The sequence below is a fragment of the Lepidochelys olivacea genome (genome assembly GCF_965140295.1).
Source record: "Lepidochelys olivacea isolate rLepOli2 genome assembly, chromosome: 3".
In the NCBI taxonomy this organism is placed as follows: Eukaryota; Metazoa; Chordata; order Testudines; family Cheloniidae; genus Lepidochelys; species Lepidochelys olivacea.
The window spans coordinates 155,802,674-155,826,435 of record NC_140413.1 but is presented as its reverse complement, the minus strand read 5'-3'; the positions used below and the strand labels follow the sequence as shown (position 1 = coordinate 155,826,435).

At 43.2% G+C, this 23,762-nt stretch overlaps 1 protein-coding gene across 1 annotated transcript in view; it reads right to left on the bottom strand.

Annotated features, from left to right (window-relative positions):
• The window catches only part of TOGARAM2 (TOG array regulator of axonemal microtubules 2), a 95,279-nt gene that overhangs the window by 22,021 nt on the left and 49,496 nt on the right, over window positions 1–23,762 (bottom strand). Inside the window, exons 6-11 of the mRNA XM_084624165.1 lie at window positions 20,327–20,514; window positions 10,412–10,458; window positions 7,437–7,615; window positions 6,133–6,304; window positions 3,228–3,401; window positions 1,065–1,206 (exon numbers count right to left, since the gene is read on the bottom strand). Of these exons, the coding sequence (XP_084480291.1) occupies window positions 1,065–1,206; window positions 3,228–3,401; window positions 6,133–6,304; window positions 7,437–7,615; window positions 10,412–10,458; window positions 20,327–20,514 (902 nt within the window). The remainder of the gene's footprint in view (window positions 1–1,064; window positions 1,207–3,227; window positions 3,402–6,132; window positions 6,305–7,436; window positions 7,616–10,411; window positions 10,459–20,326; window positions 20,515–23,762) is intronic.

Here is a 23,762-nt window from a genome sequence, read left to right as displayed (position 1 = left end):
GAAGGGACCTCAGGAGGTCATCTAGTCCAACCCCCTGCTCAAAGCAGTCCCCAGTGTTTGCCTCAGCTCCCTAAATGGCCCCCTCAAGGATTGAACTCACAACCCTGGGTTTAACAGGCCAATGCTCAAACCACTGAGCTATCCCTCCCCTCTTCCCTCTCCCCTCCCCTCTTCCCTCTCTATGGCTAATTCCAGTATAGTGTGATCATCAGTTAAATATCATTGTTTGTGCCCCTGTTAGTCAGTGAGGAAAGTTCTTATTCTGATGATCCTGGCTTCCTAATAAATGACTCCTCTCACCCCATGCTCCTCTCCCCAAAAATCTTGCCCTAGAGAGACTATAGGCAGAGCAATTCCCTTCTCAGTATGCATTGCAATCCTAGAGTTTACCTTAATCACAAGCAATGCAACTGATTGCTTGGGCCCTACTCACAGATCTATAACTTGCAGAGCTAGGGGAGGATGCAGTTTTTGAAATGAACACCCTCCCACCCTGCTACCAGTAGCAAGGCTAAGGGGAAGAGTCCCAGTTCTCTTCCCTATGCTTCCAGCAATGAGACCAGAGTGGAAGGCAACTCATGATGACTCAATCCCACCTCCCCCAGCAGCTTGAGGCCCTGCAAATTGTAGGGCCAACCCTACTTCTGCCTTTATGACTACTGAAGTGGTCTCCATCTCCTTTGGCTGGGAGTCAATGCAGGGATATGACACATAGGGAACACAGGCTTCTGGCAGGAGTATCTTCTGATTATCCTATAATTTTAATCTCTTCTCTGTAATTACTATTTGTGGCTACACAAATGGCCAAAGGAGAAGGTTAATGAATGAAGTTAACCTGCTGTTAGCCATAAGCAGCATTACAGCCTGGGCAGGAGAACCAGGCTGGAGAGCTTTCCCTTGCTTATATCTACTGGAAAGCAATTGCATTGTGAAGATTGGCTTTACTTGGTTCCCTCCAAGCTCCTGATCCTGAAAGAGAAACTGAGCATAGCTCTGGAGGAGGCAACCACTCACACCTTTATGTTGAGGGGAAGGAGGGAGTTGACGGTGGAGTGTTTCCCTACCAGTCATTGCTATTGAGCCACTTGAGAGCATCAACCAGCCCTTGCTCTGGGTGAGAGAAGGGTCTCATCTCCAAGGCTTCCCCACTTTCAGATTCCTCCTCCCCCTCTGGAGGATCCAGAGTGTTTGCTGGCAGGGAGTTAGCTGTATGGAAAAATCAAACACACAGATATCAATATGGCAGGTGCTGGTCACAAGTCCACAGTTAAGGTCGCAACCAAGGTTCCATTGTGGGGCTTATTTTGTCTTCTGCCTCTTCTAACTTCTTAGCTGAAATTGCTATTGGTCTGAATTTTTCTACCATTAAAATGGGCAGTCTCATTTTTAATGAGTTTCAGAAGCTTAGGATCATAACTGTTTTAATGACAAGGAGACCAAAAAATATGAGCCACATCCTAAACTGGTATAAATCAGCATAGCTTCATTGATTTCAATGGAGGACCTGGCCCATGGTTTTTCACAGTATTTTGTTTAGCCCCTAGCACAGTGGGATTCTGGTCCATCACTAGAGCTCTTGGGTGCTATAGTAATACAAATAAATTAAATAATACTATCCTAATGATTTTTCAACAACTTATCACTGGACAGCAGCTTGTTATGGAAGTCTGATAATTCACATATATGTATATTTTAACATACCATTGGGAATGTGATTATTCAGGGATTTTCATAAATGTCTGAGTCTTGTACATATTTCTGTTCTTTAGGAGCTATCCACTGACTGTACATCAGGGATTGTGGGGTAGAATACATTTGTCTTATCAAATATATTTGTTCATAGACTGTGCAGAATCTAAGCTTTCTTTTAATAGGAAACAATTTCTAACCCTTACGGTTTCAAAGAAAACCTTCCAAATGTGAACTGTAGGTAAAAAGATTCAGTGTTAGCAAATGTGGTTGATGATGAATATACTAGTCATCTTAAATTTTACATGATAAATGTATTTTGTCACAAAGCCCATTTGTCATCCGAAGTGCTAGAAGTAAAAAAATTTCACGCCTAAATATCTTTAGGCCAAAATTTTCTCTTCTAAATTGTATATGAGAAAACTTTTGACTTCTAAAAGTGCAAATGTTGTGTCGAGGTTAGGTGGAATGTAGATTCTGAAGGGGATATCTATATATGAAATATAGGATCTCATAGTTTATATGTAGTCCTTAGGGTTTGTAGGATATATACGGTACAAAAACTAAAGTTGAGAATTTCAAAAGCACTCTGTGCCTAACTCTGCTCCCACTGGTCAACGGTAAAAACCCCATTAACTTTAATGCCAACCATTTTAAAAAATCCCCTCCTACATAGAAAGGTGTTCTATAAAAGATTCCCTTCCAAGTACCAACCCAGCCTATCCCTTCTTAGCTTGCAAGATTTAATAGAATCACAATAGAGTCCTATGGTTGTAGGCTAAATAAAATAAAAGCTTCCTATCAAACAAAGAAAGAACAGAGTCACTATGTACCCCCACTGTCTGTTATCCATTAATTGCAGGGGGAAAAAACAATTTCAGTATCACCCTGCAGCATCCCACATACATCACCTGTTATATTTAAGTTATAGGACATAATAATACTGTGCAGTTTGTGGTGCGTTAGGCATGACGCCAAAGCTGAGTGTCTCCAACCACCTCTGGCTGCAATGGTATTAGGCAATATTGCCACCGCTGAGAGTGATTGGATAATGATTGGTTGAAAAGTCATGCAGTGTGATAGGCAGCTGCTCAGAGGTCAATGACAATGAGCAACCAATCAGATCACATATGCAAATGAGTTCATCCTGACTGGCTGCAGTTGAGCTCAGTGATTTCGGAGGAAGTGAACAACAGCTTTTCTGGATTTATACATTCATCTCCCTTTTATGATGTCATCTTACAACCAAAAACAATGTTACACTTTAGAAATTCAAAATGGGTAAAGTGCCATATCCTGAGGCCCCTATTAAATTTGTTTTCACGCAAAACTCCCACTGGCTACATAAGTAATGCCCACTTCAGTTTCACTCAGTCTGGAGTGACTAGACTGCGGTTACTATGGATTTATACCAATGAAACAGAGCAGAATTCAGTCCATTTGTGCTTTAAACTGTATCCAGTCCTCACTCCCAGGGGAACAGAACACCTGAGATTGTGATGACAGCTTTGTGACCCCACTGACACAGCAAGTCTCACCTGATGAGTGCCGCATGAAGCTGCTGTCATGATTGATGATGGGGATGCTAGGCAGAGATGGCCTGTTGACCCGTTTCTTTAAGGCCATGCCAACGCTGGCTCTGCATGGGTTGCTCACATTGGGTGTAATGGAGATGATCCCATTGGTGTTAAGTGGGCCAAAACCTGTGGGGACTGAAAGAGCACTTGGGGTGTCAGCATTTTTCTAGAGTGATGCACTGGATGGCTCCAGGGATTGGTAATGGGGGAAGGCGCATTGGTGAAGGGGTGTCCCTTATTTAAAAGTACTACAGCGCTGTTCTTAATTGCCCCCCCACGCAGAAACAACATGATTGAAAACTGCATTACTAGGAACAATGACTAAAATACAGCAGTACCTTCTACCAGAGCTGAGGGAAGTTAAGCTTTCCATTTCTTCTCCTCCACTTGTTTTGGGGATGAATAGAGGATTTATGCCGCTGGGGCTGTCATTCTAGCACTTCTCACCAGCATTAAATTCACTCCACCAAATAGTAATAATAAAAAGTAAACATAACCTTTATAATGCCCTTGTGCTCAGTGCTGACTTGCAACTTTCTCTGCTGCTGCACTCTTTAGAGTTTGTGCCGCAGCACAATCAGAGCCTATCAGATACAATTAAATCAGAGTCAGTAAGCCATGCTCTAGTACATTTTTTTAAAAACGTGAACTACTTTTGTAACAGCTTCAGTGCTCCTCTAAAACATAAGCTTCTCAGGAGTGCGTGTAGGGGGTGATTTGTGTTACTGCGTGAGCAGGATCTTTCTTCGTATTGTAATTAGAAACAATTCTATTAAAACTCCTCCGGATCATAACATGATTAAAAGCATTTTTGGACACAATTAGTTTGTCTTCATTATGGCAGGCTGTGCTACAATGATAGGCATAGGTTTGATCTGTAAGGCAGCATTGGATAGACCTTGGGGCTGTGGAGACAGGAACTCCACATTCTGTTCCTGACTCTGCCACTGACTCACTGTGTGGCTTTGGGTAAGTCACCTCATGCATCAGTTTATCCATCTGCAAAAGAATAATAATAATATTCCCCCTTCCTTTGTAAAATGATCTGAAGTCTTGGATGAAAGGCACTACAGAAGTGCTTAGTAGTATCATTGTCATTATTGTTAGAAAGGAAGAATAGTCCAGTAGTTAGGACACTAGTCTGGGTCTTGGGAGATCAGGATTCAATGCCTGGCCCTGCTACAGGCTTCTTATATGACCATAGGCAAGTCACTTAGTTTTTCTGTGCCTCAGTCTCTCCCATATATCAAATGGGGCTAATAACTCCTTATAGGAGTGAAAATAAAATAAGTAAATAAATAAATAAATAAATAAATAAATAAAAACAACAAGGAGTACTTGTGACATCTTAGAGACTAACAAATTTTTTGGGCATAAGCTTTCATGGGCTAAAACCCACTTCATCAGATGCATGAAGTGGAAAATACAGGAGAGAGAGAGAGACAGAGATAGTACATGAAAAGATGGGGGTTGCCTTACCAATTCTAACAAAAAAATTCAGTTGAAGCGGGCTATTATCAACTTTTGTAGTGGTAATCAGAGTGGCCCATTTCAAACAGTTGACAGGGTATGAGTAATAGTAGGGGGAAATTAGCATGGGGAAATTAGTTTTTAGTTTGTGTAATGACCCATCCACTCCCAGTCTTTATTCAGACTGTTAAAGACTGTGAAGCGCTCAAATACTACAATGATGAGGTATGTAAGTACCTGAGATCATCGTGTCTAAGCTGGCTCAGGCAGCAAGACTGGGAGCACTTTGTCAGGAAAATAGTCAGCCACACCTTGGTAGAGAGACAGTCTCCCATATCTTTAGAGTGATGTCTCCAGCTGACTGAGCCAGCAGTCCTGACAGGATCTGACCGGAGTTTCATCCAGCCTCCTCAGCAATAGGGAAATTTGCAATGATGTCTAGAGGGAGGGGTAATTGTGTGGGATTTCTCTATAGAAAATCCCTGTGGAAATTATGGTTATTTCTCTAAAGCAGGGGTGGGCAAACTATGGCTCAGGGGCCACATCTGGCCCTTCAGACATTTTAATCTGGCCCATGAGCTCCCGCTGGGGAGCGGGGTCCAGGGCTTGTCCTGCTCCAAGCATGCCGTGGCTCTGCATGGCTCCCAGAAGCAGTGGCATGTCCCCCCTCTGGCTCCTACGCGTAGGGGAAGCCAGGGGGCTCCGCACATTGCCCCCGCCCCAAGCGCTGCCCCCACCGCTCCCATTGGCCCAGAACTGCAGCCAATAGGAGCTGCAGGGGCGGCGCCTGCGAACGGGGCAGTGTGCAGAGTTGCCTGGCTGTGCTCCGCATAGGTGCTGGAGGGGGCACATCCTGCTGCTTCCTGGAGCTGCGTGAGGTAAAAGCCATCTGGAGCCTGCACCCCTGACCCCATCCCACGCCCCAGCCCCCAGCCCTGAACCCACTCCCACCCTCCAAACCCCTCGGTCCCAGCCCAGAGCACCCTCCTGCACCCTGAACTCCTCATTTCTGGCCCCACCCCAGAGCCCGCACCCCCAGCTGGAGCCCTCACCCCCTCCAGCACCCCAACCGCCAATTTCATGAGCATTCATGGCCCGCCATACAATTTCCATACCCAGATGTGGCCCTCCAGCCAAAAAGTTTGCCTACCCCTGCTCTAAAGGGATCTTCTTGCCCTGCAGCTCAGGTTATAAGCATGGAATATAGTGACCCTAATTCATAGGGTCAGACACACCAGTGCCTCACACACTATTCATTTACACCTGTGAACAGTAGGTTTAACATGCTACCAGTTGGAGTGAGCAGAATTTTTCACTCACTTTGCACAGGTGTCAATGCCCAAACAAGGTGTGAGGCAGTGGAGAACCAGGTCTATAGCCATTAGCAGCCACTTACCTTCCTGAGCAATAACACCTGGGTCAACGTTCTGCAGTTGCTCATGGAGCTGCAGGGACCTTTCCTTCTCTCTCTCTTTTTCCTTCTCCCTCTCGCTGTACAGAAGCTCCATCTCTTTCTTTTGCTTCTGGCGCATTTTCTCCTGAGCTGACTTCGATATTGTGACATGGATCTGGACACAACACAAACACACCAAGGTACACAAATGATACAGAAAGCAGGAAACACTGTGGTACATCACAAACACTGATACACTTCAATATACACCCCAATAGTTTCAGAAGTAATTGCCCTCCCCACATATAATTAAACAGAAAAGGTACTTGGCCAGATTCATAGGCGGTGTAATTTTCATGTTTTTAAGTTACTGCGAGTGGATGGAAAGCAAGTGGGTGGGACAGTTAGGGGTCACAGGAAGACAAGCAGCTAACAGGAAGATGTCAGGAAAAGCAAGCTCCTCTGTTTTAATTTACATCCTCGCTGGCCCTCAAAGGGCTGTTGGGCCTTGCATCACCTGGAACAGGTGAAGTCAGCTACCTCTCAGCTCAGACTGATAAGCTAGAGATTAGGTGATTATAAAAGCCAGCAAGTAGCTGCGTTAGGGTGGAGAGCTGCAAGGAGCAGGGAGATTCTGGCAGGAAGCCCATGAGTAAAGAGGAGAGAGCTGTAGGAAGCAGGTTGGTTCCTGTTGCAGGCCCGGGAGCACGGTGACTCTCAGACAAGGTGGCTGGTAGAGTGGGAACCTGCGGAGAATGGATAGGCCCCTGCATTAGAAGGGAAGGGACAACTGAGATGCTGGATTTATGTTATTTGGAGGAAATAAAGCTGAAGCCCTGAGAAAAGGACCTGACCCAGACTCCGGGGAGCCACTCCTTCCTGGACTGGGTAGACAGGCCAGTATCCTACACACCCTCTCGGTTCCTTCCGATATTACAATCCAATATTATTTTGGATTGTTGAAATTGCCTCCACCTTCTCAACATGTAATTCACACTCACCAGTGGGTAACTTGCACCACCTCTGAATTCACGTAAGAAACAGAGAACTCATCCTACTTAACCTTATCACTATTTCCCAGACAATAATTTCTGCTTCTCCTTTGTTCAGAGAAAATACACTGTGAATGCCTGACTCTTTAACCTAATCAAACTGGGAAGAGGGTCCCTGACAGAGGAAGTTCATTATTTTTATTGTTAGTTATTATTTGTATCACAGTAGCACCTAGGACCCCATTGTAGGAGGTACTGTACAATCACCAAACAAAAAAGGCCATCCCTGCTCCAATGACCTTAACACATACATACCCTTCCATTGCTCTCCTTCCAATCATCACCCTTTAAAAGGTGAGGGCTCGATAGGGGTCCTGTCTCCTTGGCCTGGCTGAGGGAGAGGGTTGTTAATGGCAGTAAATATTCAGCAGGCTTCATGCTACTGGTCAAGCCATTTTTGGGAGCAGGCAAAATGGGTTCCAGAGTTCTGAATTCTGATAAGCCAAAGACACATACCATATATTAGTGCAGCAAGCAGCACACCAGTGCCAACAGGTTGATGGGACTCTGGCTTTTTGCATCTGCTGTAGAAATGACATTTCTTGAAATACAGATCTATTGAGTGAGGGAAAAGGCTCAATCTACAGCCATTGGTGAGAAGCTGTGACTGCTAAAGAAGGATGAAAATTAAGATTTTCCCTGTGAAAAAGGAAACATTTTCCTATATCTTCCCAGCTATTCAGACATGAGTAAATCATCCTCCTTCCCCGAGTTTACAGAGTTTGTGTTCATGTGACCCTTCCACCTTCTGACACCCATGTATTAGGTAAAATCAATTATTCCTCCTCTCTACTGGCAAATTAAAAGCTTTCAGAGAAAAGTTTTGGATTGTTGAAATATGAACAATAAAACAATGGTTACTGCAATGAATTTCCCACAAGTGGATTCATTATCAAAACTAGCAGCTCAACCCCTGAAATTAGTACCTCTGTCCAGATACACACTGTAGGGGACTGGGTGTGAAAGTTTCCTTTTCAGAGTAACAGCCGTGTTAGTCTGTATTTGCAAAAAGAAAAGGAGTACTTGTGGCACCTTAGAGACTAACCAATTTATTTGAGCATAAGCTTTCGTGAGCTACAGCTCACTTCATCGGATGCATACTGTGGAAAGTGTAGAAGATCTTTTTATACACACAAAGCATGAAAAAATACCTCCCCCCACCCCACTCTCCTGCTGGTAATAGTTTATCTAAAGTGATCACTCTCCTTACAATGACAGGTTTCAGAGTAACAGCCATGTTAGTCTGTATTCACAAAAAGAAAAGGAGTACTTGTGGCACCTTAGAGACTAACCAATTTATTAGAGCATAAGCTTTCGTGAGCTACAGAGCTGTAGCTCACGAAAGCTTATGCTCTAATAAATTGGTTAGTCTCTAAGGTGCCACAAGTATTCCTTTTCTCCTTACAATGTGTATGATAATCACGTTGGGCCATTTCCAGCACAAAGGAGAGTGATCACTTTAGATAAGCTATAACCAGCAGGAGAGTGGGGTGGGGGAAGGTATTTTTTCATGCTTTGTGTGTATAAAAAGATCTTCTACACTTTCCACTGAATGCATCCGATGAAGTGAGCTGTAGCTCACGAAAGCTTATGCTCTAATAAATTGGTTAGTCTCTAAGGTGCCACAAGTACTCCTTTTCTTTTTGCAAAGTTTCCTTTTATATGTATAGCACAGGGCACCTGATGTTGAATTACTCTCCTACAGAGCTGCTAAGGCTCATAGAACTAATAATTCCATGCACTGCTTCACAAGTCATCAAATCATACCATAAACTAAACTAAAAAAAAAAGATATCTTTTAAAATCAGGACTTTTTTTCACTAACTGGTCAGGCCAAAGTCTTATCAACTAAACAGATGGATTAACTTTAAAGGGCAGTTCTTCTCTGAAAAACAGTTATGTAAAAACATCACCTTCGTATCTCAGCAAATCTGCTCCCTGATTACATTAATAGTCATAGCTGTATGTCAGCAACCAAATTAAGCGTTTACTATGTTTTACTCCTGGCACCACTGGAGAGTCCACACAGCTCTGGGAGAGGTAAGCTGGATTCTATTATTTTTCAAACATTATCAACAGAATTATTTACTAAGTGCCAGTAGTTATATCTGTGTAAATCCACTGAAGGCAATGGGGTAGCAAAGGTGTCACTCAGGCCTCAACCTAAAAATACTGGGGTTGCACACTTGTAACTGAGGCCCTAATTTAACTCGCAGAATATTCTCAGTGATGATGCATGAGAAAGAACGACCTCAGCAGGACTCTCAACCAAGGTTGAGTTTGCAGGGTTGGTAGTTAGGTGAACAAAACATTTTTAAGAGTCAACTGATCTCATTTGATCTGAAGTAACTGAGAGGTGACTTAATAAATGCCTTTGATAAAATAAACAATAAATGCCTCTTTTACAGATGAAATTTTTAGAACTATACTTTAGGAGGTTGAAAAGTTCAGTTCAGATGATCACTCCACAGTGTGAATCCATATCTGAACCTCTTGGTCTAGTAAAACTGGGCTGGAAAGATTGCAAGAACAACCTCTGTCATGGGGTTTTGGAATTACCAGTGCAAAAATAAACAAAGTGGCTCAGACTAGTATAGATTTCACAAAAGGTTCAGTCTGGGTTCAGTTCAAGTTTAGAGTGGAGGTTTAGAGGGCATTTCTTATTTTGTATGAAATGGTTCATGTGTCTGTAACCTTCAGTGGCACTAACAGCCAGTGCTTAATTTGTAATTAAAGAGGTAACACCGCTCACGCAATTAGGTGCCAGGGCTCAAGCAATATTTTACTTTCATAACTGATGCAGCAAGCCCAGAGGTGCCTGGTATATGAACTGCCAAAGGTGCTGGGGCTTAGCATTAAGGCACAAATTAAGCACTGCTAATGGTCATATAGAGAGGCAAGTTCACATCTAGTAAAGTGTATGAGATGAAGGAGCTGAGGAAATGCTTTCCATTTTATTTATGAGATGTTGGGGGTGAACTTTTCAATCTGTGCCATCAAACATGTGATGTCATCTATTGGATCCATTCACATTTGGCAAGGACACATCACTGCTTCCTCCTGAGTGTCTGGACTCTGGGTTAGTTTTCTAAAGTATCTCCCTCTAATAATGAAGGATTGTGGAATGTTTTTCTAGTAAGACATTTATATAATTTCACCTATGGGGGGGGTGAGGGGGAGAACTCACTGTGTTCATTTTATGACAAAATAAATACATGCCCTGTACATACCCAGAGATTTAAGGATCTTCTCCTCAGCATTGCTGTCTAGCCTTGACCTTAAAACAATTGAGGAGAAAAGAATTTATGAGGAAATATAGAGGAAGAGAGAGCACTTTAATGGAGGAGGGGTTCCTTGTCAGAATCACCATCACAGAGCAGGAAATGTAACCCACAGGTCTCAGTCTGCTGGCAACTGCTTTACAATGGTCATTAGGTCCATCAGTAAGTAAAGCCACATGAAGGGCAAATCCTGCTCCGACTGAAAGCAGTGTGTCCCCCAATGCAGCTCAGGAGGGAGGGGCACATTAGTGACTTTCAGACATCTTTATAGTCCATGGTCTTGGTTCCACTAGATGTTAGGCTGGTCCTACAGCTCAAATTAGAGCAGCCACATTTATACTAGTGTGAGAGAGAAAAGAATCAAGCTTTGTCTGTTCCAGTTTTAGATCAGATTGTGATTCACAGATTCATGGATTCATAGATTATAAACAAGGACCATTGTGATCATCTAGTTTGACCTCCTGTATAACACAGGTCATAGAACTTCCTTGAATTAATTCCTGTTTGAACCAGGGCATATCTTTTTAAAAAACAACCAATCTTGATTTAAAAATTGCCAGTGACAGAGAATCCACCTGATTCTCAGTTCCACTGATGTAACTTCCCCTCAGGAAAGAATTAGGCCCGTCTGCTCTTAAATAAATAAATAAATAAATAAATAAATTATCTTCAAATAAATTTGTGAGTAAGAACCTAATAAGTATATTCTGATGCAACTAGACATGTATATACAATATCTTAGTGAAGTATATAAATTGCAATTGTAGCTTAACACTATTTATTATTATATCAAACATAAGGCTGACAGCTAGTTTTTCACAAGCACAGAAGTTAAACTAATAAATGGGGATAATACTTATAATGTATATTAATTTTATAATCATCCCATAGTGCCTTAATAGAATCATAGAATCACAGGATTGGAAGGGACTTCGAGAGGTCATCTAGTCCAGTCACCTGCATTCATGGTAGGGCTAAGTATTATCTAAACCAGGGGTCCCCAACGCAGTGCCTGCAGGCACAATGGCGCCTGCCGAGCCAGTTGTGTGTGCCCGCAGGACACCACGCCGCTGAAATGTCGCCACCGACATGCTGCTGAGAAGCGTTGCCGTTTCTCTACAGCATTTTGGAGGCAGGGTGTCTTGTCGCTGCCGCTTCTCAGCGGTGGGGTGTCTGGCACCCGCCACATTCTTCTGGGAATAGGAATATGCTATTCCCACACAAAGGTTGGGAACCATTGATCTAGACCATCCTTGACAGGTGTTTGTTTAACCTGCTCTTAAAAATCTCCAATGACAGAGATTCCACAATCTCCCTAGGCAATTTATTCGAATGCTTAACCACCCTGACAGTTAGAAAGTTTTTCCTAATGTCCAACCTAAATCTCCCTTGCTGCAATTTAAGCCCATTGCTTCTATCCTCAGAGGTTAAGAACAACATTTTTTCTCCCTCCTTGTAAGAATTTTTTATGTACTTGAAAACTTTTATCATGTCTTCTCTTTTGCAGACTAAACAAACCCAATTTTTTCAATCATCCTTCATAGGTCATGTTTTCTAGACCTTTAATCATTTTTGTTGCTCTTCTCTGGACTTTCTCCAATTTGTCCACATCTTCCCTGAAATGTGGCGCCCAGAACTGGACACGATACTCCAGCTGAGGCCTAATAAGCATGGAGTAGAGTAGAAGAATTACTTCTTGTGTCTTGTTTACAACACTCCTGCTAATACAACCAAGAATGATGCTCGCTTTTTTTGCAACAGTGTTACATTGTTGACTCATATTTAGCTTGTGGTCCACTATGACCCTCAGATCCCTTTCCACAGTACTCCCTTTTTGGCAGTCATTTCCCATTTTCTATGTGTGCAGCGGATTGTTTCTCTTAAGTGGAATACTTTGCATTTGTCCTTATTGAATTTCATCCTATTTAGTTGAGACCTTTTCTCCAGGTTGTTCAGATCATTTTGAAGTATAATCCTATCCTCCAAAGCACTTGCAACCCCTCCCAGCTTGGTACCGCCTGCAAAATTTATAAGCGTACTCTCTATGTCATTATCTAAATCATTGATGAAGCTATTGAACAGAACTGATCCCTGCAGGACCCCACTCATTATGCCTCTCCAGTATGACTGTGAGCCACTGATATCTACTCTCTGGGAACCGTTTTCCAATCAGTTATGCACCCACCTTATAGTAGCTCCATCTAGGTTTCATTTCCCTAGTTTGTTTATGAGAAGGTCATAAGAACGGCCATACTGGGTCAGACCAAAGGTCCATCAAGCCCAGTATCCTGTCCTCTGACAGTGGCCAGTGGCAGGTGTCCCAAAGGGAATGAACAGACACATTATCATCAAGTGATCTGTGCCCTGTCACCCAATCCCAGCTTCTGGCAAACAGAGGCTATGGACACCATTCCTGTCCATCCTGGCTAATAGCCATTGTTGGACCTATCCTCCAGGAATCTATCTAGCTCCCTTTTGAACCCCATTATAGTATTGGCCTTCACACCACCCTCTGGCAAGGAGTTCCAGAGGTTGACAGTGCATTGCATGAAAAAATACTTTCTTGTGTTTTAAACCTGCTACCTATTAATTTCATTTGGTGGCCCCTTGTTCTTGTATTATGAGAAGGAGTAAATAACACTTCCTTCTTTAATTTCTCTATATCACTCATGATTTTATAGACGTCTATCATATCCCTCCTTAGTTGCCTCTTTTCCAAGCTGAGAAGTCCCAGTTTTATTAATCGCTCCTCATATGGAAGCTGTTCTATACCCCTAATCATTTTTGTTGCCCTTTTCTGAACCTTTTCCAATTCCAATATATCGTTTTTAAGATGGGGCAACCACATCTGCACGCAGTATTCAAGGTGTGGGCGTACCATGGATTTATATAGAGGCAATATGATATTTTCTGTCTTATTATCTATCCCTTTCTTGATGATTCCCAACATTCTGTTCACTTTTTTGACTGCCGCTGTACATTGAGTGGATGATTTCAGAGAACTATCCACAATGACTCCAAGATCTCTTTCTTGAGTGGTAACAGCTAATTTAGACCCCATCACTGTATATGTATAGTTAGGATTATGTTTTCCAATGTGCATTACTTTGCATTTATCAACATTAAATTTCGTCTGCCATTTTGATGCCCAGTCACCCAGTTTTGTGAGATTCTTTTGTAGCTCTTCACAGTCTGCCTGGGACTTAACTATCTTGAGTAGTTTTGTATTGTCTGCAAATTTTGCCACCTCACTGTTTACTCCTTTTTCCAGATCATTTATGAATATGTTAAATAGGACTGAGCTCAGTACAGATCCCTGGGGGACATCACCTCTCTCCATTCTGAAAACTGACCATTTATTCCTACCCTTTGTTTCCTATCTTTTAACCAGTTACCAATCTAAGAGAGTCTTCCCTCTTATCCCATGACTTCTTATTTTGCTTAAAAGCCTTTGGTGAGGGACCTTGTCAAAGGCTTTCTGAAAATCTAAATACACTATATCCACTGGATCTCCTTGTCTGCATGCTTGTTGACCCCTCAAAGAATTCTAGTAGATTGGTGAGGCATGATTTCCCTTTACAAAAACCATCTTGACTATTTCCCAACAAATTATGTTCATCAATGCATCTGACACTTTTGTTCTTTACTATAGTTTCAACCAATTTGCCCGGTACTGAAGTGAGGCTTACTGGCCTGTAGTTGCCAGGGTCACCTCTGGAGCCCTTTTTAAAAATTGGTGTCACATTAGCTATCCTCCAGTCATTTGGTACAGAAGCTGATTTAAATGATAGGTTACAGATGACAGTTAGTAGTCCTGCAATTTCACATCTGAGTTCCTTCAGAACTCTTGGGAGAATACCATCAGGTCCTGGAGACTTATTACTGTTTAGTTTATCAATTTCTTCCAAAACGTCCTCTAATGACACCTCAATTTGGGACAGTTCCTCAGATCTGTCACCTAAAAAGAATGGCTCAGGTTTGAAAATCTCCCTCACATCCTCAACAGTGAAGACCGATGCAAAGAATTCATTTAGTTTCTCCGCAGTGGCCTTATCTTTCAGTGCTCCTTTAGCATCTTGATCATCCAGTGGCCCCGCTGGTTGTTTAGCAGGCTTTCTGCTTCTGATGTATTTAAAAAAATGTTTGCTATTACTTTTGGAGTCTTTGGCTAGCTGTTCTTCAAATTCTTTTTTGGTCTTTCTAATTATATTTTTACACTTAATATGCCAGAGTTTATGCTCTTTTCTATTTTCCTCATTAGGATTTATCTTCCACTTTTTAAAGGATGCCTTTTTGCCTCTCACTGCTTCTTTTACTTTGTTGTTTAGCCACAGTGGCTCTTTTTTGGTTCTCTTCCTATGTTTTTTTAAATTGGGGTATACATTTAAGTTGAGCCTCTATAATGGTGTCTTTAAAAAGTTTCCATACAGCTTGCAGGGATTTTACTTGTGGTACTGTACCTTTTAATTTCTGTTTCATTAATTGCCTCATTTTTGTGTAGTTCCCCTTTCTGAAATTAAATGCTACAGTGTTGGGCTGCTATGGAGTTTTGCCCAGCCACAGGGATGTTTAAATTTAATTATATTATGGTCACTATTTACCAAGCGGTCCAGCTATATTCACCTCTCAGACCTGATCCTGTGCTCCACTTAGGACTAAATCAAGAATTGCCTCTCCTTTTGTGGGTTCCAGGACCAGCTGCTCCAAGAAGCAGTCATTTAAGGTATCAAGAAACTTTATCTCAGCATCCCTTCCTGAGGTGATATTTACCCAGTCAATATGGGGATAATTGAAATCCCCCATTATTAATTATTATTATTATTGAGTTTTTTTATTTTAATAGCCTCTCTAATCTCCCTGAGCATTTCAGAGTCACAAACACCATCCTGGTCAGGTGGTCCATAATATAGCTCTACTGCTATATTCTTATTTTTCAAACATGGAATTACTATCCATAGAGATTCTATAGTACAATTTAGTTCATTTAAGATTTTTACTTCATTTGATTCTATGCTTTCTTTCACATATAGTGCCACTCCCCCACCAGCACGACCTGTTCTGTCCTTCCGATATATTTTATAACGCTTCCTCAGCTCTCGTCCCCTAAAGCCCCTACTCTACTTGCGCTATATTGACGACATCTTCATCATCTGGACCCATGGAAAAGAAGCCCTTGAGGAATTCCACCAGGATTTCAACAATTTCCATCCCACCACCAACCTCAGCCTGGTCCAGTCCACACAAAAGATCCACTTCCTGGACACTACAGTGCTAATAAACAATGGTCACATAAACACCACCCTATACCGGAAACCTACTGACCGCTATTCCTACCTGCATGCCTCCAGCTTTCACCCTGACCACACCACACGATCCATCGTCTACAGCCAAGCTCTGCGATACAACCGCATTTGCTCCAACCCCTCAGACAGAGACAAACACCTACAAGATCTCTGTCAAGCTTTCTTACAACTACAATACCCACCTGCAGAAGTAAAGAAACAGATTGATAGAGCCAGAAGAGTTCCCAGAAGTAACCTACTACAGGACAGGCCTAACAAAGAAAATAACAGAACGCCACTAGCCGTCACCTTCAGCCCCCAACTAAAACCCCTCCAACGCATTATTAAGGATCTACAACCTATCCTAAAGGATGACCCAACACTCTCACAAATCTTGGGAGACAGGCCAGTCCTTGCCTACAGACAGCCCCGCAACCTGAAGCAAATACTCACCAACAACCACATACCACACAACAGAACCACTAACCCAGGAACTTATCCTTGCAACAAAGCCCGTTGCCAATTGTGCCCACATATCTATTCAGGGGACACCATCACAGGGCCTAATAACATCAGCCACACTATCAGAGGCTCGTTCACCTGCACATCCACCAATGTGATATATGCCATCATGTGCCAGCAATGCCCCTCTGCCATGTACATTGGTCAAACTGGACAGTCTCTACGTAAAAGAATAAATGGACACAAATCAGATGTCAAGAATTATAACATTCATAAACCAGTCGGAGAACACTTCAATCTCTCTGGTCACACAATCACAGACATGAAGGTCGCTATCTTAAAACAAAAAAACTTCAAATCCAGACTCCAGCGAGAAACTGCTGAATTGGAATTCATTTGCAAATTGGATACTATTAATTTAGGCTTAAATAGAGACTGGGAGTGGCTAAGTCATTATGTAAGGTAGCCTACTTCCTCTTGTTTTTTCCTACCCCCCCCCCCCCCAGATGTTCTGGTTTAACTTGGATTTAAACTTGGAGAGTGGTCAGTTTGGATGAGCTATTACCAGCAGGAGAGTGAGTTTGTGTGTGTATGGGGGTGGGGGGGATGTGAGAAAACCTGGATTTGTGCAGGAAATAGCCCAACTTGATTGTCATGCACATTGTATAAAGAGTTGTCACTTTGGATGGGCTATCACCAGCAGGAGAGTGAATTTGTGTGGGGGGGTGGAGGGTGAGAAAACCTGGATTTGTGCTGGAAATGGCCCAACCTGATGATCACTTTAGATAAGCTATTACCAGCAGGACAGTGGGGTGGGAGGAGGTATTGTTTCATATTCTCTGTGTATATATAAAGTCTGCTGCAGTTTCCACGGTATGCATCCGATGAAGTGAGCTGTAGTTCATGAAAGCTCATGCTCAAATAAATTGGTTAGTCTCTAAGGTGCCACAAGTACTCCTTTTCATTTTGTACCCTGGTATTATTGTGTCCCATTGATTATCCTCATTCCACCAGCTTTCTCTGATGCCTATTATATCAATATCCTCAGTTAATACTAGGCACTCTAGTTCATCCATCTTATTATTTAGACTTCTAGCATTGGTATATAAGCATTTTAAAAACTTGTCATTTTTTGGCTGTCCCCTACTGCATGACGTAATTGAATGGAACTTTTTTTCATTTGACTAAGGAGATGTCATTTGACTGAGGTCATGCAAGACAGTATCAAAAGCTTTACTAAAGTCAAGATATAACACATCTACCACTTCCCCCCCATCCACAAAGCTTGTTAACCTGTCAAAGAAAGCTATCAGATTGGTTTGACACAATTTGTTCTTGACAAATCCATGCTGACTGTTACTTTTCACCTTATTATCTTCTAGATGTTTGCAAATTGATTGCATTATTATTTGCTCCATTATCTTTCCGGGTACAGAAGTTAAGCTGACTAGTCTGTAATTCCCTGGGTTGTCCTTAGTTCCCCTTTTATAGATTGGCACTATATTTTTCCTTTTCCATCTCCCCCATCGTCCATGACTTTTCAAAGATAATCGCTAATGGCTCAGATATCTCCTCAGTCAGCTCCTTGAATATTCTAGGATGCATTTCATCAGGCCCTGGTAACTTGAAGACATTTAAACTTATCTAAGTAATTTTTAACTTGTTCTTTCCCTATTTTAACCTCTGAGCCTACCTCATTTTCACTGGCATTCACTAGGTTAGACATTCAATCACCACTAACCTTTTTGGCAAAAACCGGAACAAAGAAGTCATTAAGCACCTCTGCCATTTCCACATTTTCTGTTATTGTTTTCCCCCCTCCTCACTGAATAATGGGTCTAGCCTGTCTTTGGTCTTCCTCTTGCTTCAATGTATTTGTAGAATGTTTTCTTGTGACCCTTTATGTCTCTAGCTAGTTTGATTTCATTTTGTGTCTTTGCCTTTCTAATTTTGTCCCTACATACTTGTGTTATTTTTTTATATTCATCCTTTGTAATTTGACCTAGTTTCTACTTTTTGTAGGACTCTTTTTTGAGTTTCAGATCATTTAAGATCTCCTGGTTAAGCCAAGGTGGTCTCTTGCCATACTTCCTATCTTTCCCATGCAGTGGGATAGTTTGCTCTTGTGCCCTTAATAATGTCTCTTTGAAAAACTGCCAACTGTCTTCAATTGTTTTTCCCCTTAGACTTGCTTCCCGTGGGATCTTACCTACCAACTCTGAGTTTGCTAAAGTCTGCCTTCTTGAAATCCATTGTCTTTATTTTGCTGTTTTCCCTCCTACCATTCTTTAAAATCATGAACTCTACCATTTCATGGTCACTTTCACCCAAAGCTGCTTCCCACTTTCAAAATTTCAAAACCAGTTCCTCCCTATTTGTCAAAATCAAATCTAGAGCAGTCTCTCCCCTAGTACCATTCTCCACCTTCTGAAATAAAAAATTGTCTCCAGTACATTCCAAGAACTTGTTGAATAATCTGAACCCTGCTGTGTTATTTTCCCAATAGATGTCTTGATAGTTGAAGTCCCCCATTTACCACCAAGTCCTGTGCTTTGGATAAGTTTGTTAATTGCTTTAAAAAAGTCTCATCCACCTCTTCTTCCTGGTTAGGTGGTCTGTAGTAGACCCCTACCATGACATCACCCTTGTTTTTTACCCCTTTTATCCTTACCCAGAGACTTTCAACAAGTCTGTCTCCTATTTCCATCCCAACCTCAGTCCAAGCATATACATTTTTAATATATAAGTCAACACCTCCTCCCTGTTTTCTCTGCCTGTCCTTCCTGAGCAAGCTGTATTCTTCTATATCAATACTACTTGTTGTCTTTCACCTAAGATCTCAAAGCATTTTACAGATATTAGTGAATTAAGCCTCACAACCTCCTGAGAAGTTGGTAGGTATCTGGGGACTCATTTTGTGATGGGAAGACCAAGGCACAGAAGGGATCAAGGCCTACATTTACAGAAATGGCTTCTAACTTTGGTAACTAGATACCCAGTTGATAATTTGTGCACCAGCAAATTGTCACAGAAACAAGTATTTGCAGATACAAACTTCTGTCCTCACAATGAGGGGCCAGACTCAGGTCCAGCTGAAGAGCGGGTCTTAAATGATTTGCCAAAAATTACATAGTGAATCAGTCTGCAGTATACTTGTAGCCATGCTGGTCCCAGGATAGTAGAGAGACAAGGTGGGTGAGGTAATAGGTTTTATTGGACCAACTTCTGTTGGTCAAAAAGGCAAGCTTTCAAGCTACAAAGAGCTCTTCTTCAGGCCTAGTGAGTCAGTGGCAGTCAGGAATAGACATAAGAACATGAGAACGGCCACACTGGGTCAGAACAAAGATCCCTTTAGCCCAGTATCCTGTCTTCTGACATTGGCCAACGCCAGGTGTCCCAGAGGGAATGAACAGAACAGGTAATCATCAAGTGATCCATCCCCTGTTGCCCATTCCCAGCTTCTGGCAAACAGAGGCTAGGGACACCATTCCTGCCCATCCTGGCTAATAGCCATTGATGGACCTATCCTCCAGGAATCTATCTAGCTCCCTTTTGAACCCCGTTATAGTATTGGCCTTCACAACACCCTCTGGCAAGGAGTTCCAGAGGTTGACAGTGCATTGCATGAAAAAATACTTTCTTGTGTTTTAAACCTGCTACCTATTAATTTCATTTGGTGGCCCCTTGTTCTTGTATTATGAGAAGGAGTAAATAACACTTCCTTCTTTAATTTCTCTATACCACTCATGATTTTATAGACGTCTATCATATCCTCCCTTAGTTGCCTCTTTTCCAAGCTGAGAAGTCCCAGTTTTATTAATCGCTCCTCATACGGAAGCTGTTCTATACCCTTAATCATTTTTGTTGCCCTTTTCTGAACCTTTTCCAATTCTAATATATGTTTTTGGAGATGGTACAGTATCTGCACGTGACCACATCTGCATACACTCAAGAATCCTGGCTCCTATTCCTAAACCGTAACCACTAGAACATACTCCCGTATATCTGGAGTGATTTTGGTTCATATCTATAGTATACACATAACTCAGTAGAAATATCTATGAGATCTGTAAGGATGAGGCTACAATGGAAGGGAAGAAGATGCCAGGAAGAAGTTTACCTTATCTCAGCAGACTCCTGCATAGTGAGAGCAGCCTGGTCCAATTGCTGAGAGCTTGAAAGAGGCATTGGAGCATTGCCAGAGTCTCTGTCAGGTGGTCTCACTGATTTGGGAATAGGTGGAATCAAAGCAGAACCTAATGACTTCCTCATCTTCTCATCATTGCAATGCAAGTACTGCCGGGAAGTCTGGAATTGGAAAAGTCCAGGGCCCACAGGGTTAAAGTTCAAACTGAAACAAGTAACCTTCACCCTAACTTTACAAAGCAGTTCAATCCAGCTCAGTGATTATGCAGAGGCAAGTGAGGTTTAGAAGGGAAGGCTGGTAACATGGGTTAGCACAGGCAGGAATTCATTGTTAGGCTACAGAGCAGAAGATCTCTGCAGAGATAGGGATTAGAGGGAGTGTATCTGGAGGGCTAACAGCCAGCATTCCACTCTAATCACAAAAGAAAGTGCACCTTCTTCCATGCTCTGTATAGTGGACTAGCACTGTCAAACTCCCCTCTCTCACACTCCACTGAAGCCCCAGTCAAGAGGAAGAAGCTATCTGAGGGAGGGAGAATTGATGGCACCCCTATGCTCCCGAGCTGGGAGAGGGGAAATGAAGGCCCCTTTCTTACTGCTTTCCCTTCATTTCCCCTCTTGACTGGGGCTTCAGTGGAGTGTGAGAGAGGAGAGTTTGACATCTATCTAGGTATATTATTGTGCTCATCACTGCAGAAGCTATGCACCCTCCGCCTATCCTTCCTGTCATCCCCCTGCTTTGCCAGTGTAGTCTGGGAAGCTGTTGCTCTTTCAGCCCTGGTCTACACTAGGACTTTAGGTCGAATTTAGCAACGTTAAATCGATTTAAACCTGCACCCGTCCACACAGTGAAGCCCTTTATTTCGACTTAAAGGGCTCTTAAAATCGATTTCCTTACTCCACCCCTGACAAGTGGATTAGCACTTAAATCGACGTTCCCAGCTCGAATTTGGGGTACTGTGGACACAATTCGATGGTATTGGCCTCCGGGAGCTATCCCAGAGTGCTCCATTCTGACCGCTCCGGACAGCACTCTCAACTCAGATGCACTGGCCAGGTAGACAGGAAAAGAACCGCGAACTTTTGAATCTCATTTCCTGTTTGGCCAGCGTGGCAAGCTGCAGGTGACCATGCAGAGCTCATCAGCACAGGTGACCATGATGGAGTCCCAGAATCGCAAAAGAGCTCCAGCATGGACCGAACGGGAGGTACGGGATCTGATCGCTGTTTGGGGAGAGGAATCCGTGCTATCAGAACTCCGTTCCAGTTTTCGAAATGCCAAAACCTTTGTGAAAATCTCCCATAACAGGGACCATAACAGGCCATAACAGGGACCCGAAGCAGTGCCGCGTGAAACTGAAGGAGCTGAGGCAAGCCTACCAGAAAACCAGAGAGGCGAACAGCCGCTCTGGGTCAGAGCCCCAAACATGCTGCTTCTATGATGAGCTGCATGCCATTTTAGGGGGTTCAGCCACCACTACCCCAGCCGTGTTGTTTGACTCCTTCAATGGAGATGGAGGCAATACGGAAGCAGGTTTTGGGGACGAAGAAGATGATGAGGAGGAGGAGGTTGTAGATCGCTCACAGCAAGCAAGCGGAGAAACCGGTTTTCCCGACAGCCAGGAACTGTTTCTCACCCTAGACCTGGAGCCAGTACCCCCCGAACCCAGCCAAGGCTGCCTCCTGGACCCAGCAGGCGGAGAAGGGACCTCTGGTGAGTGTACCTTTTAAAATGCTATACATGGTTTAAAAGCAAGCATGTGAAAGGATTACTTTGCCCTGGCATTTGCAGTTCTCCTAGATGTAGTCCTAAAGCCTTTGCAAAAGGTTTCTGGGGAGGGCAGCCTTATTTCGTCCTTCATGGTAGGACACTTTATCACTCCAGGCCAGTAACACGTACTCGGGAATCACTGTAGAACAAAGCATTGCAGTGTATGTTTGCTGGCATTCAACCAAAATCCGTTCTTTCTCTCTCTGTGTTATCCTCAGGAGAGTGAGATATAATTCATGGTCACCTGGTTGAAATAGGGTGCTTTTCTTCAGGGACACTCAGTATAGCCCATTCCTGCTGGGCTGTTTGCCTGTGGCTGAACAGAAATGTTCCCCGCTGTTAGCCACAGGGAGGGGGGAAGGTTGAGGGGGTAGTCACGCGGTGGGAGGAGGCAAAATGCGACCTTGTAACGAAAGCACATGTGCTATGTATGTAATGTTAACAGCAAGGTTTACCCTGAAAGAGTGTAGCGACTGTTTTATCAAATGTGTCTTTTTAAATACCGCTGTCCCTTTTTTTTTCTCCACCAGCTGCATGTGTTTCAATGATCACAGGATCTTCTCCTTCCCAGAGGCTAGTGAAGCTTAGAAAGAAAAAAAAACGCACTCGCGATGAAATGTTCTCCGAGCTCATGCTGTCCTCCCACACTGACAGAGCACAGACGAATGCGTGGAGGCAAATAATGTCAGAGTGCAGGAAAGCACAAAATGACCGGGAGGAGAGGTGGAGGGCTGAAGAGAGTAAGTGGCAGGCTGAAGAGAGTAAGTGGCGGGCTGAAGACAGGGCTGAAGCTCAAATGTGGCGGCAGCGTGATGAGAGGAGGCAGGATTCAATGCTGAGGCTGCTGCAGGACCAAACCAGAATGCTCCAGTGTATGGTTGAGCTGCAGCAAAGGCAGCTGGAGCACAGACTGCCACTGCTGCCCCTCTGTAACCAACCGCCCTCCTCCCCAAGTTCCATAGCCTCCACACCCAGACGCCCAAGAACGCGGTGGGGGGGCCTCCGGCCAACCAGCCACTCCACAACAGAGGATTGCCCAAAAAAAAGAAGGCTGTCATTCAATAAATTTTAAAGTTGGAAACTTTTAAAGTGCTGTGCTTAAAGTGTTGTGTGGCATTTTCCTTCCCTCCTCCACCACCCCTCCTGGGATACCTTGGTAGTCATCTCCCTATTTGTGTGATGAATGAATAACGAATGCATGACTGTGAAGCAGCAATGACTTTATTGCCTCTGCAAGCGGTGATTAAAGGGAGGAGGGGAGGGTGGTTAGCTTACAGGGAAGTAGAGTGAACCAAGGGGGGGGGGGGTTTCATCAAGGAGAAACAAACAGAACTTTCACACTGTAGCCTGGCCAGTCATGAAACTGGTTTTCAAAGCTTCTCTGATGCGTACCGCGCCCTCCTGAGCTCTTCTAACCGCCCTGGTGTCTGGCTGCGCGTAACCAGCAGCTAGGCGATTTGCCTCAACCTCCCACCCCGCCATAAACGTCTCCCCCTTACTCTCACAGATATTGTGGAGCACACAGCAAGCAGTAATAACAGTGGGAATATTGGTTTCGCTGAGGTCTAAGCGAGTCAGTAAACTGCGCCAGCGCGCCTTTAAACGTCCAAATGCACATTCTACCACCATTCTGCACTTG